The sequence below is a fragment of the Mustela erminea genome, chromosome 19, assembly GCF_009829155.1.
Source record: "Mustela erminea isolate mMusErm1 chromosome 19, mMusErm1.Pri, whole genome shotgun sequence".
NCBI lineage: Eukaryota > Metazoa > Chordata > Mammalia > Carnivora > Mustelidae > Mustela > Mustela erminea.
Window position 1 is genome coordinate 22463474 of NC_045632.1, and position 13840 is coordinate 22477313.

The window sequence follows — 13840 nt, forward strand, 5'->3', positions numbered from 1 at the left end:
CCAAGGAACCCTTGGTCTCAGGCATAATTTGGGTTAGGGAAGACAGTTTCCCAGTTCCCTGCGAATACTAAATGGGGACTACTAGGACCTTTGTTGCTAATGACTGTGCCTCCCACTAGCTTCCCCTGAGGCCTGGTGGCTGCCTCGGTCCAGAAGCTACTGTGCAAGGGCTCATGGCCGTGATAGGCATGCTGGTGGCGTCTCCTGGCTCAGCCTGGCTTCTCTGCGTGCCAATCATTCCAGAGCATCGAACGGCAAAGAGGGTCATGCCCTTCTCACCGCCTTTCTCTTTAAAGTTTCCCGTCAGCCTTATGCCTGGGCTCACTAAAAGACACAGGGCAAACTCTGCTTGCAAGACTCAACACACAATGACCCTCAGCCATCTGTCCCAGGTCTGAAAGGCAAAGAGTAAGGGTGATCTGGTTGCTTTCCAAATCCACAAAGTGGGGTGAGACATGCTCTGTACCCTTGCCGTGCTCTGGAGCCAGCCCTCAGGTGCTGTGCAGACTGGCCTTTGTGCTGTCTGGGGGCACACAGACACCCGTGCCTCCCATGCTCTCTGACCTCCAAGCGGCTGGCTGACCCACCAGTTCATCAAAGTTTCTCAGACTGGACAAGGCGATTGCCTGCCCTGTCCTATCAGTGGCTATGAGCGCTGCTCCGATCTGCCCTTACTCTCTAATTAAATACTCATGTGGCTCCTGTCCCATTACAGGACCAAGGTCAAATCTATTCCAACAAACCCGAGGGCACATCCAAGTTCTTTAATGGCACTCAATGACCTTGTATGTCATGTTCTTCAGTAGGGTAAAGAAATGAGGGCTATGCCTGGAGTCTAAAAGACACCTCAAGAAAAGGAAGCTTTAACTGGAGTGGGATTCTGCCAGATGAAATCGGGCCCCTAGCGGGATCTGAACCACTCTAGAAGTAACAGTGTATGTCCTCCAGCTTAATTCAAGATGACTCCTGCTTGGGATCTTCTGTGACACATTTCGGGGAGGCGAATGTTCTACTGTCTACGAAAGTACCTTTTAGAAAGTTCACCGATGGGCTCTGAACATTGGCACGTGCGACAAGGCTCTCCTGCTCAACGGGCTGGGGTGGCCCCTTTCTTCAACTCTCTCTTTGAAACGCACTGGCTAGGAATGGGCAGGTCTCACTGGCCAAGCACCCCAGATCCAGGATGCTAAGGAATGTTAAGACCAGAGTTTGAACAGTTAGGAAGCAGGCATGTAGAATTAGGGAAGCAGCGCCTAGAAGTAGGGCCACAACAGGAGTATTACCCACAGATTTCAGAGTTACACACCATCTCCTCCGACACACCAGCCTGGGTCAGAGCTGCTGTTGCGCTCTGTGGGGAGTCTACGTGATCCGAACAAGATTTTTTTTTTTTATACTGATGCTTCTTCAAACACTTTTATGCACCATGAGAATAGAAACAGACGGACATGGGCTCCTCCTACAAGCCTGTTTCTAGGGGCATCAAAGTGGGGATTTGGGTTTGCTAACTAGACCAAATCAGACCCCAAACTCTCCTGAGATGAGAAATACCAGAATAATGCTTTGGTTTGGCCAAACCCAGCTTCTGGAGGAAACCAGATATCAAGCTGGTGGCTCCGTTCAGAAATCCACATCCACTTTGCATGGAGCGGAGAAGAAGGAAACAAAATCAGGAATATTTGATTCCTTGTGCCAATATCATTTCCAATCTTGCAAAGTCAAGCCAAGGGCGATTTGAAGTGATCAGCGATCATTTGTGCTCCTGGCAATGGTAGAAAGACAGTAAGCTGAACTGGGAGAAAAAAAGCCCCAGTTGCCCATTCTGAATCCAGTGGGATTTCAGCCCTCCCCGCCACCCCCCCCGCAACATCTTAGGAAGAATGAGTATGCTTGGCCCTCCTGGGCCCCCAGGACACAGAGCAGCCCGTAAGAAAATAAGAAGAGGGTTTTAATTATGGCCACATATGGGAGTGGGGGAGTGAACACTGCACAGGGTCAGGCTAATCCCAGAGGCAAGAGGATGGAGCCTTTGCCCGACCCGAAGCAAGCTCAAGAGCCAGGGAAAGGCCTCCCTTGCCTGCTCCCAAGCTCAAGCAAGAGGATACAGAAGCAATGAGGTCCGAATGAAAGGCAGAACATGTGCTCGCTAAAAATAGGCAGTTTACGGCCAGAATCTGTTTTGGCATCTTCCCATGAGTGCAAAGGAGAACAGGAGGCCTGGGCCCTGACTTGGACCCTGAGTAGGAGGGCCTGGACCCTGATGCCTGGTTTTTGCCTGACTGGACTGAGGGTCCTCATTCCCCTTTCCAGCAAGGGACCACAACACGTACCCTAGGACCTGTTGCCCAATGGCTGAAAGGTTAACTAAGCAAAATTTTTTTGCATATACCCCAGAGCTGTCAGGGGAGAGTGGTAAGCTGCTTTTGGGAGGGGGAGAGACGTGTCTAAGGGGTTCAGAGGACCAGGCTCACTAGAACAGGCTCCCTGATGCTACCTTCCCCTCCAACTTCACCTGTGCTGAAGGACACCCATGCAAGCTCCTCCAAGGCAGGCAAGCCTTCCTTCGGCATTGATAGGAAGATGGGAAAATTAATAGGGGTAATATGAGCTCATTTCAATAAGAATGAGCTCAGGAACATGCCAGGTTTTGATCTTTTCTGATGCATGGATTCCTGGCAGGAACTGTGGTCCTACATAGGTATTTGAAAGAACTGAATCTAGACTTTAAAACAATCCCCAAACAACAATAAGAGAAGAAAAGTCACAAACTTAAAACAACGATGAAATTTAAAAAAAAAAAAAAAGACTTACACACTGTTCCCCCAGGAAGAAAAGGGGAAAAACACTGGACTGACATAAAACCCTTTTCTCCTTCTTTTAAACACTGTTTTTAATTGCTTCAAAAGTAATGAATTGTGTGTGGGTAAAAATAGAGCTGGGGTGCTGGTTAACGGGGCCTTGTGAATCATTCAGCATAAGGAACTGTCAATATTTTTTTGAGCTGTCAGAAATCCATTTAGTGATTTTTGACAATTCAAAAAATATATATTTCTGATTACTCGATCCAGTTCTTAGTGAATTAGGGAAAGAGAGGGGAAAAGAAATATACCAATTTCAATTATGAACCAAGCCCAGCTTCCTGAATTCTGCTCTGTGCTCAAAGCGACATCAGAAGTCGGAGCTTAAGAAATACCCCCTTTCCTTTTCCTTCTCTCCTTTCCTCTCCTCAACAGGTGCAGTCAAGTCACAGACATCCATTTATAGATTAAACGTGGAACGGTCCCATGACCGTTTATCTCCAAGGGGGACATCCAGGGGCTGGCAATAATACACCGGGCTTCTATTCGGAGAAAGGCTTTCTGATACGGGTATCTGGGAGCCGAGAGAATGTATTCAATCGTCCCTGCCCACCCCAACGTTCATTTGATCCAATTCTAGGCTTCACATTTATTATTACATTTTAAGATCTGGAATTACTTTGGGGTAACCGTATTCTCGAAGGAGGTAAAGAAGTGCCAATTTGCTAACAAGATCAGGCAGGCAAAAGTCCAAGACACGTGGGATCACAACCCTGCTAGCCAGGGCTTTCACAATGCACATTTCTCGTCAGAACAACGGACAGACAGGTGAAGATACAGAGGGACAGAAGGCGATCATAGAAGGCCAACGTCACAGTAACTGCTGTTTGGAATGTCTAAAGATGAGTCACAAACACCCCAAAACAATCTCCCTGGTTGGAGAGAGGATCACTTTATTTCTACAGTGTGGTTAGTGTGATATGATTTTTCGTACCCTCTAAGTCGATACAAAGAAAAGCTTAAGGAAGCAGGTTTGGCTTAGCAAAGCAGGAAGCAACTGTCTTTCGCCGTCTTACGCAGAAGTTAAAAATACTGAAGGGTTTGCAAGTTACCGTGTCTTTCTGGTTTTGTTTTTAAAAATATTCTCCCCCTCGAGTTAGAGATTAAAAACAGGAACAGTTCACACTGCGAGACCCCAACCCCCCTCCGCGCTTTCCGTACAGGCATTTCGGGTCACCGGGGTGGGAACCCGAACGCAAAAGCGGGCGTGCTAGAACTTCCAAAGGAAATCGACTCTCGTGATTGTCTACACTGTACATTACAGCATCGCTGGGGTGTTTTCGTGGTTAGTTCGAAATGTGCTAACGGAGGAGTCTACCTCATGTTTTAAAAATGCACAATTCAGCACTGATGTTTTGGGAAATGGACTAAAGGAAGAGGATTCTAAAACTTACCACACAAGTCTGGCCTCTTGATACATCCAGAATTTGCTGTGCTACTCGCAAGTCCGTTAAAGGCTGCTAAGCCATCAGAACTGTAGGCCCTGAGGACCGACAGCATGTTCATCGGCTTCTCCAGGCCCGGGGGGCCCCGCTCCGGCTTGGGCAGGCCCGCCGAGGGGTCCTGGGCTGGAAGCAGGCCCGAGCCGTGCCACTGCTTCTCGGGCGCCGGGGGCACCGGCGAGACCAGTCCCTGGACCGGCTGAGGGGCGCCCGCGGGCAGCAGGCTGTCGCCGCCGTCGCCACCGCCGCCGCCACCGTCCTTGCCGAGGGCGGACTGGGATTTGCTCATCATCTCCGGCTCCGTTTCCAGATCGTCTTCGTCGTTGTTCTCTCCCTTGGAGGAGTCCATGTCCTCCGAGGAGGCAATGTCGGAGAGGTCGTCGGTAGCGTTCTTGCTGGCAGTCTCGGGGATCAGGATCGGGGCGTCGTCCTCCGTGTGGGCCTTCCCGTCGGGCTCCTGGGCCGGGCAGGAGCCGGAGGTGCCCGAGCCCACCAGGCCCGGGTAGACGCCAAACTGCTTGTAGAAGTCTGACGGGAAGTTGCAAAATGCAGGGTCCACCAGGCCAGGCCACGTGCTGCTCTTGGGCTCCCCCAGAGTCTCCTTGCCCGGCCCCGGGGCCGCCTTCTCTGAAGCAGCCTCTAGAGGCCCGATCAGGCCGGAGAGTGCCATCTCTTTGTTCGACTGTGCCGAGGGCAGGAGGGCCACCTTGCCCGCATCCCGGGCCTGGTCTTTGCAGTTGACTGTCACCCCGACGGCGCTGTCTTTGCGCTTTGCCTTGCCCAGGTGGTTGGCCTGCAGGTGAAGGGCCATGAGCTCCATAGATGAGGTCGTGAACGCGCAGAACAAGCAGCCGTGCCACGCGATGCTGTCTTGCACGGTCACCGACGAGCCCGGCAGCGACGCGGCGTCCGGCCGCACCGACAAGTCCAGAGGCTCGTACTGGGATTTCTCTGACTTCCTGGGGACCGCCTTCGTGCCGGCTTTGTCCTCCCCGCCATCCGGCCCGTGCACCTTCATGGACGGAGGGTCAGACGGGCCTTTGTCCTTCATGTCCTTTTCCTTTTTCAAGGAGCTTAGGACAAAGCTGTCCATGAAAGCTTGCAAGGACCCCTGGAAATTCACACCGTTGCTCACAATACTCTGGTAAGCTCTTCCGATTTCGGAGAAGTGGGCGCTTTTGGAAGGAAGGTCGGTGCCTTTCAGCGTGTCCGAAGGGGCCTCGGAAGTCATGCCGGCGGCCTGCCCCGAGTGATCTGTGGACGAGAGCACTCCTGCTGTCCACTGCTGGGAAGCAGGGCCACCTCTGAAGTCGATTCCAGGGAGACCCTTGAAGGCCCCCCTCAGGATGTCTGGCCTGATAAACAAAGCGGCTTTGTTGGACAGCTCGTCCCTGTGGTCTTGGTTTGGGGGCTGTCCAGACAGGGGCCCGGCTCCGTTCTGCCGCTCCCGGTGGTGCCGCTCTAAGTGGTATTTTAGGGACGCTGACTGGGTGCCCGCATAGTCACAGTGGGGACATTTGTAAGGTTTCTCACCTGCAAGAGTTCGGTATAAGGAGAGAGAGAGAGAGAGAGAGAGAAAAGTGTTTATCTCATTTTGGTGTGCCGAACAAGGCTAGAAGGATCAACATTTGTTCTTGGAAACAAAGCAGCTCAAACTAATAATTAGTTAGAGAACAACTGTTTTTTAATAGAAGAATAATTCGTACTCTTAAGCTTTTTTAATGATTTTGTACCATTTGGGACTATTCAGGAATGACATACTATCTACACACAATTAGCTATCTTTTTCTTTATCTAACATGTGAAAACGGCTGTAGATTTAAAAGCTATGATTATGAAAATTAAGCATAATAATTTCAACCACAGTGATCATTAAAAGTAGAAGTTTAAAAAGACAAAGTATGTAACAAATGGGTGGTTGCAATATTTTGTGTATACAATAGCTCTAAAATTTGTTTAAATTATACACATGGAAACCATTTTTAAACCTAAAAATTTTATGGCACTGTTACGCAAGACTGAAATGAATGATTTAAGTCTCGCTCTGCAGTAAATCATGGATATAATTAGCAAATGGCATACTGCACAAGTAATTTATCATTATTTGGAGGGCACCATTCCAGACGAGCTCAGATATCTGCAGACCTACTGCATTGTTTCTAAATAAAGAACTATAAATACTGATTCTATAAAATATTAATACCATTACCGTGCATTATGATTGCAGCATGTAAAGACATATAGTTAAGATAAAAAGCAGTCAATAAAACTTAAAAGAAAATGAGTAATAAAAAGGTACAAAATATATTTAGTTTCTGTATTTGAAATTAACATTATCTACTGGTCTTTGTAGTGCCTTAAATTTGTACTAATGGCAAACCTAACGCTCCGGTAGTAAAATGTGTAATTTACCTATAATAAGCGCTTTCTAGAGAATAAAAATAGCTTTAAAGAGTGTTTTAAAACATATAAGATCATTTTCATGAATTAAATATTTATTTAAATTCAACACCCAACTTCTATTGTTCTTGCCACCATGGAAAAGCTACCGTAATGGACAGCCGGGACCTGCCCGCGTTGTGGGCTAGAGGAAGGGGAGGAAAATAAAACAGATGTGGATTTAAATATATTCCAGGAATTTGTTTGCAATCCGGGGTCTTTTCTAGACTTTGGAACCGAAAAGCTCCCTGGGAGAAATGGGGCTGTGGCCATCCATCAGCCGATTCCCGGCGGCGCCCTGTCGATCGCCACAATCACTCTCCCAGGAAACTCAGTGTCCCCCCAGCCCTTCCGCCATTGCTAGTGTAAACCAGACTGATGTAAAAAGCAACAGCAAATCGTCAGTGATCGGTGCATCCCGAAAACATTTTACCGGGCCCCAGTGAAGTCTCCAAGGCACAGGGCATTTGGAGGTAACAGAGTTGAGAAGAGGGGAGAAGGATTCCTGGGTACCGTAAATAAGAAGCCCACCAGCCCAGGTTCTGAGCAGGGGACTCCGCATCATCTCCAGATTTTGTGTTGGAATGTTGGAGAAGCCACATCTGCCTTTCCAAAATGGTGGCCCTGTGCGCCTCACTCCTGCAAGCTGGGGATGTATTTCTCTAAAAGGAAAGATACCAACTGCCTCTGGCTAGACCAATGACATGGATCGAGCAGAAGACTCTAGCCTTGTTGAGCTAAAGGCATCTATGGCCTCGGACACTGTTCTCCCACTTCTTGGGGTCAATCCCTGTGTTAGACTCAGATTCACCCCAGCCATGCTCTTTGAGCATCTCATCAGAGGCCATGGAACTCTTGGTGGGACAAGCGCTGTGGACAGGCTCTTCTGAGCTGACCTGGAAGTTCGGTGACCAAGTGGGAGCAGGAGCAGGTCCTGGAGCTGAGGGGGTAGTAGCTGGGCTTGTGCCAGGAGAGCCTAACCAGGGACTCAGAATCCTGCCTCCCCAGGTTAGTGGGAGCCTCGTGGAGGGCCCTGCACTGAGAACTGGCAGAGGTGAGGCCTGCAGGTACTGGGTGAGACTCAGGTTGCATTTCAGAAATGCACCTGGAAGTCATTAAAGTGCATCTGGCAAAGGGTTTGCCGAGAATGCACGGGTGTGCGTTAGCAGGAGCTACAGAGGGAGAGTGTGGACTTCTGCCTTCAGGCCTCGGTGGGGTGAGGGGCGGGGACCACAGGGATGTCCAGGGATGTCCATTTCCAAAGGACACACACTTGCAAAAGTGGACCAGAGCAGTGGTTATCAAACTTGACCATGCATTAGAATCAATAGGAGACTTTAAGACATTACTTATGGAACCCCATGCATGGTTCTGACCCTCGAGGTCTGGGGTAAGTGTCCCTGGGGATTCTGATGTGGGGTAAATAGTACATTTTGAAGAATCCGAAGTGAAACTGCTGGGGAGCTTTAAAAGATGCTGATACCTGGTTCCACCTCTACCTCCAGAAATTCTGGGCTCACTGGCCGGGGATGAAGGCCGCGATTTGGGTCTCTCAAAGGCCCCCATGTGGGCTTCTGCAGATCCTGGAGAGAGAAGCACTGCAGGGCTCCCCGGGTGGACACTGCGGGATGGCTTAGCAGGGAAGGTCGTCTGCTCTGGACCCTAGGAAGTGTTTGGAGTGTCTGCACTGGGGACCAGAGCCCCCACGTGATTTTCCACTGCCCAGGGCACAGGATTCCTACCCTGGGACCTTTGCATCCTCAACCTATAATGTAGGATGGTGGTACTCCTTAAGACTTAGTACTCCCTAAGACCCGTGTCAGCTCTAAAACCTACCTCAAGAGCAAAGCTAAGTCTCCTGAATGGGATCAGAGACCCATGTGTGCACCCACATGCCCAGAAATGTGTGGATCCATTCACACACAATGGTTTCTTTGAAAAGATTTTATTTATTTATTTGAGAGAGAGAAAGAGCATGAGCAGGGGAAGAGATAATGGGAAAGGGAGAAGCAGGCTCCCCACTGAACAGGGAGCCTGACACAGGGCTCGATTCTAGGACCCCGAGATCTTGACCTGAGCTGAAGGCAGAGCTTAACCGGCTGAACGCTCCCCAACCCAGGTGTCCCCACACACAATGTTTTGACTGAATGAATGATTACCTTCCACTCCCCAAGTAGAGAGGGCAATTCAGTGAGGAACCAAAGAGATAAGGCCCCAGTTCTCATCGCTTTCAGTGGAGACAGATCATAGAGTTGCTAAAGCAAGTGGAGCTCATACACATACACACCACATACACCACACTCACATACATACATCACAATCCAACATGTGCACAGCATTCATACACACACACACCAGACACCACACACATACCCACACACACACCATACACACTCATAGGCCACATGTGCACACTTCACATACAACACATGCACACACACACCACACATATACATTATCACACACAGACACACACAGCACACACCCACCACACACTCATATATCACATGTACATGGTACACACATATACCACACACATATCACACGTGCACACTACACACACAACACATGCACACACACTATACACACAATGCACATATATATACATACACACTCACACATACATACATATCACACACTCATACACCACACATGTACACTATACACATACCACCGCAGACATCACACACATACACACATACCACACACCCATCACACGTGCACACCACATGCACAAATACATACCACACACACACACACACACACACACACACCCCACATACATAACTCACACAGCACAAGGAAATAAATTTCAGTTCAACCCACTGCTCTTTTAAAGTTCAGAATAGGGGAGTCTGGGTGGCTTAGTCGGTTAAACGTCTGATTTCAGCTCAGGTCGTGATCTCAGGGTTGTGAGATCGAACCCCGCATCACACTGCGTGCTCAGCGGGGAGTTTGCTGGAGATTTTTCTCTCCCTCGGCCCCTCCTCCCACCCTACGCTTGAGCTCTCTCTCTCTCAAATAAATAAATCTTTAAAAAATACAATGAAGTTCGGAATAGGCTTTGGCCTCCACTGTTCCAGGGAAAACAGGCCACAGCTGAGAAAAAGGAAGAGCTCATTCTTAGCATGGGAGTCTCCAAGAATCCAGGCCCTGCTAGATGAGGAGCTATTTAGTGAGTTTTCAAGGGTTATTTTGGCTGCACGTGACACACGCAGGCTCTAGAAAGCCCTCCACTGGCCTTTCTGTACCTCCCGCTCACACCAACGGAAGGACCCCTCTGCACGGTTCCAACTCCTGCCTTGCTCCCTAAGGCTGTGTCTGGGTGATGTTTCCCGCACCCCAATTCCCAGAGAAATGCTCCAGAGCAAAGTTCTAGGGGACAAATCCACCCCTTTGGATTTTTATGTTAAAAAAAAAAAAAATCCTCGCTATTATTTTCTTTATAACCCTGAAACGATACCCACTACGGCCCTCTCCTTGAAACCCTCCATCCCTCACCTTCCCGGGCTTCGTCCCTGAGAGGGCAGAGGGGATGACAGAGGGTTCAACCCACAACCAGCACCCCCGTGACTATGTTCCTGGCCAGACAAACCCCGGCAAGGAGTCATCCGGGACGGGCGTCTTCTGGACAAACCCAGGCAGCCCGAGGGGCTCGCCGTCCACGGGAAACCTCCTGCCTGTAACCCAGACAGGACTCCCTGCAAGGGCACATTTCAGAGTACTGGGGGGTGGAGGGGACAAACCCCTAACACCAGCCTGGACTAGGTGGGGAGAAACCCGTCAGCGCCATTAGCAGGCTTTGAGGGGGGTCAAGCCCTTCTCTCAGGTTTGGTGACCGACAGCTGCCCAATCTCCCGGTGCTGAGAGAGGCTTCGTAGTCCGGGTCTCCATGGCCGGCCACGTGCTTCAACCCCAGCGTGCTGGGCAAACTCGAATGAAGCCCCAGGCTTCTGGCAAGGGATGAGTCAGGGGGCCACCCAGCATTCCCCACACAGCCCCGTGGCACAGGCAGACCCAGACCCTGCCAGCAGTTCCATCTAGATGAATGATGGGCCACTTAGGCCACATAGTGGCCCAAAGCTACCCAGAGGATCCTTGAGACTGCCCTAAGCTTTGTAGGGGGTCATGAGTTCTCCAGCCACCTCATGATGTTCAGGATCCGCTGTGTTTTCATCTACCTGTGGCTGGAACCAGACACTGGGATGTCTTCAGAGACAGGCCGATCACAGGGACATGCAGAACAGCAGGTAAGGGGTAGATGGCTGTCCTAGAGGGCAACCGCCACCGGCACCAAGCAGCTGGGAACATGAGGACGTCTGCCATCTTCTAAGAAAAGCCCCACACCCAGATTTCTACGTGCAATATCCTGGTTTTTCAATGGTGGCACCTGCTTTAAAACCTCAAACATCGCCAAGGGCCCCAGCACTGTCTACAGTCCAGGTCCGCACAGGGCAGCCCGTTTGAAGACTGGATCCGGGAAAAGGATGCCCAGTACTGAGCGATTCGCCTACTGGGGAAAGCAGGTGGACACCAGTGGCCTTCTCTGGGGGAACCTCTTGCAATATTTTAAAGGAGTAAGATATGGGCACAAACAGTACATTTCTAGGGAAGAGAGGGTTGTTCAAAAAGGCCTACTGAAATAAAAAAAAAAAAATCAGTTCATCATTCCAACAGACTAATGAATTACTGGAAACATCTCACATTAAAGCTGTTACCCACGGACACATGGCACAAGATGTATATTCAACTTTGGGATAACATTGATAACTTCTCCGGGTCTCTGTACCATAAATTTTTAGAAACATATGACCGAGGGGTTTAATTAGTTCATTGTACCTACTTTTACATGAGCATGTCTTTCATCACGCTGAGCCTCTACACTGCACTCGACGAGCCCAAGGAACCTTCACCATTTCGGGGGAAGTTAGTTTGGCCCTCGTTTGAATGGGGCGAACCCCCAAGAGCACCTCTCCGAAAAGAGCGGGCGGACTCACACTACCCTTCTCGCAAATCCCTTCGGGGAGCTCTTAAGGAGGGCTTCTCGCTTCTAACATGTGTGTGCGCTAAATCTCTAAAAGTGTTTTAACTTTTAAGTCGAGTAACCGAATATTTCCCCGTATTTGCATCCTCTATTTGATATTTATTTAGTCTTTCTACATGTCTTTACTTAGTTAATACCAGGAGAGATAAATACGGTGGTGCCTTCTCAGCAGAGCTTCAGTACATTAATATAAATTGTACACTAATTCCCCCAAAGCATATATATGTTGTAAACCTGAAGACTTTTCACACAGCTGCTTATTGCTAAACAGTGCCTTGTCCAGAAGGGGACAATCTGTGTCTCTAATTGCTGTCACTGAAGCCGAGATTCATTATGTGACTTTCCCATTAAAATGTGAGCATTAATTTGTATAATGAAATATCACCCACTGCAGTGTTCATTAGCCATGCCCTACTGTATACGGCACATTGTTAGCTACCTAGAAACTGTAGTTAATTTCACTAATGGATATTTCCCTACTTAGTGTTTGGTAGGAAATTTATACTGTAACATTACCTCTTAAACTTTTAAGGAAATTTAAATTCAATCAATTATTTTCAACAAAAGTTTGGGATGTCATTAAGGCAGGAACAGCAAGGTTGGGGGACCGCGGAGAAATAAAATGGGCTTTTCATTCATCTTAGAAATAAAAAAAAAAAAAGGTAGAATTTTAATTCAAAACAAAAAGGGGGGAAAAAAGAATTATTTTTTGGGCAAGCAGATCTTTCCCCCCCCCCCCCCCCGTCATTATTCAGGTGACTGTCCCTCACTAATGACAACACATGCTCTCCTTTTAGAAAAAAAAAAAAAAAAAGAGGGGAAAGCCCCCATTTTAGCCAATCTATTTTTGAATATTTATTCGGTGTCCTTTCATGACCATTTAAAATAGCCTGGTTAACTTAAGCCAGGAGAGGAAACAGAGAAGCATTAAAGGTAAGGGATGTGGACATCAGGGGTTAGGCACCTGGGTTAGGCCCACGGAACTCACATTTCCACCCACATCTAGAGACCAGCTGGCCCTTGGGAAGCTCTCTGAGGATGAAAGATAGTTTCCAAATTGGCATGCAGTGGTCATTTATCGTCTTCTGACACGGTAAGTCATTCCACGCCACCCTCCACACTTGCAGGTGCCACAGTGGCCGCTTCCCTGACTCACTGCCTCCCTAACCTCTCTGTGCTGATGGGGAAACTGAGGCACGTGGGGTCAAGGAGGCCTGGCCGCAGGCTAGTCTGAGTTAGGGGTAAAGGAGGAGCTGGGGTGTACAGTACTTCCCTTTTACATCGCCGGGAGGCTGCGTCAACACACCTTGTGGGTACAAGTCACTTCCTTTCCTCCCGCTGGTTATGGTGTGGACACACACTGTCAAAGAAATGTTGCATTAATTCCCTAAAACAGGCTCAAAAATCCACCCAGAAAAGTAAAAAAAAAAAAAAATCAATACAGCACAGCCATAAGGAGACAGATCTGGATTGCACCCTGCAGTCAATGCTAGGAGACTTGGAGTGGGTCACTTCCCATATCTGGGTGGCCCCTGGTCACCGGGTTGCTGTGAGGGTTGAGGAGGGAAATCACGGGCAGGGCTCGGCACAGTGCTGGCCACTGTTAATACTATTGTTCTTATTACCCTGTCCCTATTGGCCGCATTTTCCTGTGACCAGCTGGTAGCTACCATACTGTGTAGACACAGCCTTGGTCAGGAGGCAGGATGATCCCGGCCCCCGCCCCCAGCTGGGCACACATCCCTTGGAGGGTCTTGCAGGACATAAGGGTGGTCCTTGCCTGGGAATAAGCATGCACTCAAGAGCCAATGAAGGCACCCCATCCAGTGTCCCCTTCACTGAGACGCCCTCCCGGCGCGGGTGAACAGAGCTGGGCGTGCCCACCGGCCCACCCTGCCCACGGCCGAGAGCCCTTGAAAACCACCTCTGGCTTCCCTGCACAAATCCATTTTCATAAAGAGGTTCTCAACTCCGGGCTGGACCAATGCATGTAACACATCAAAACCAGATTAATAAACCACTCGCATAATTTGAGAGGGGGAGAAAAAAAACTAATG

At 49.1% G+C, this 13840-nt stretch overlaps 1 protein-coding gene across 8 annotated transcripts in view; it reads right to left on the minus strand.

Annotated features, from left to right (window-relative positions):
• The window catches only part of ZNF536 (zinc finger protein 536), a 422501-nt gene that overhangs the window by 136965 nt on the left and 271696 nt on the right, over positions 1–13840 (minus strand). For 6 of the 8 annotated variants that reach the window (XM_032325334.1, XM_032325332.1, XM_032325329.1 and 3 more), the window contains 2 exons: positions 13057–13143; positions 4253–5833 (listed from right to left, as the gene is read on the minus strand). In XM_032325334.1, coding sequence (XP_032181225.1) covers positions 4253–5833; positions 13057–13143 — 1668 coding nt within the window. The remainder of the gene's footprint in view (positions 1–4252; positions 5834–13056; positions 13144–13840) is intronic. The other 2 variants (XM_032325335.1, XM_032325336.1) reach the window with 2 other exon arrangements.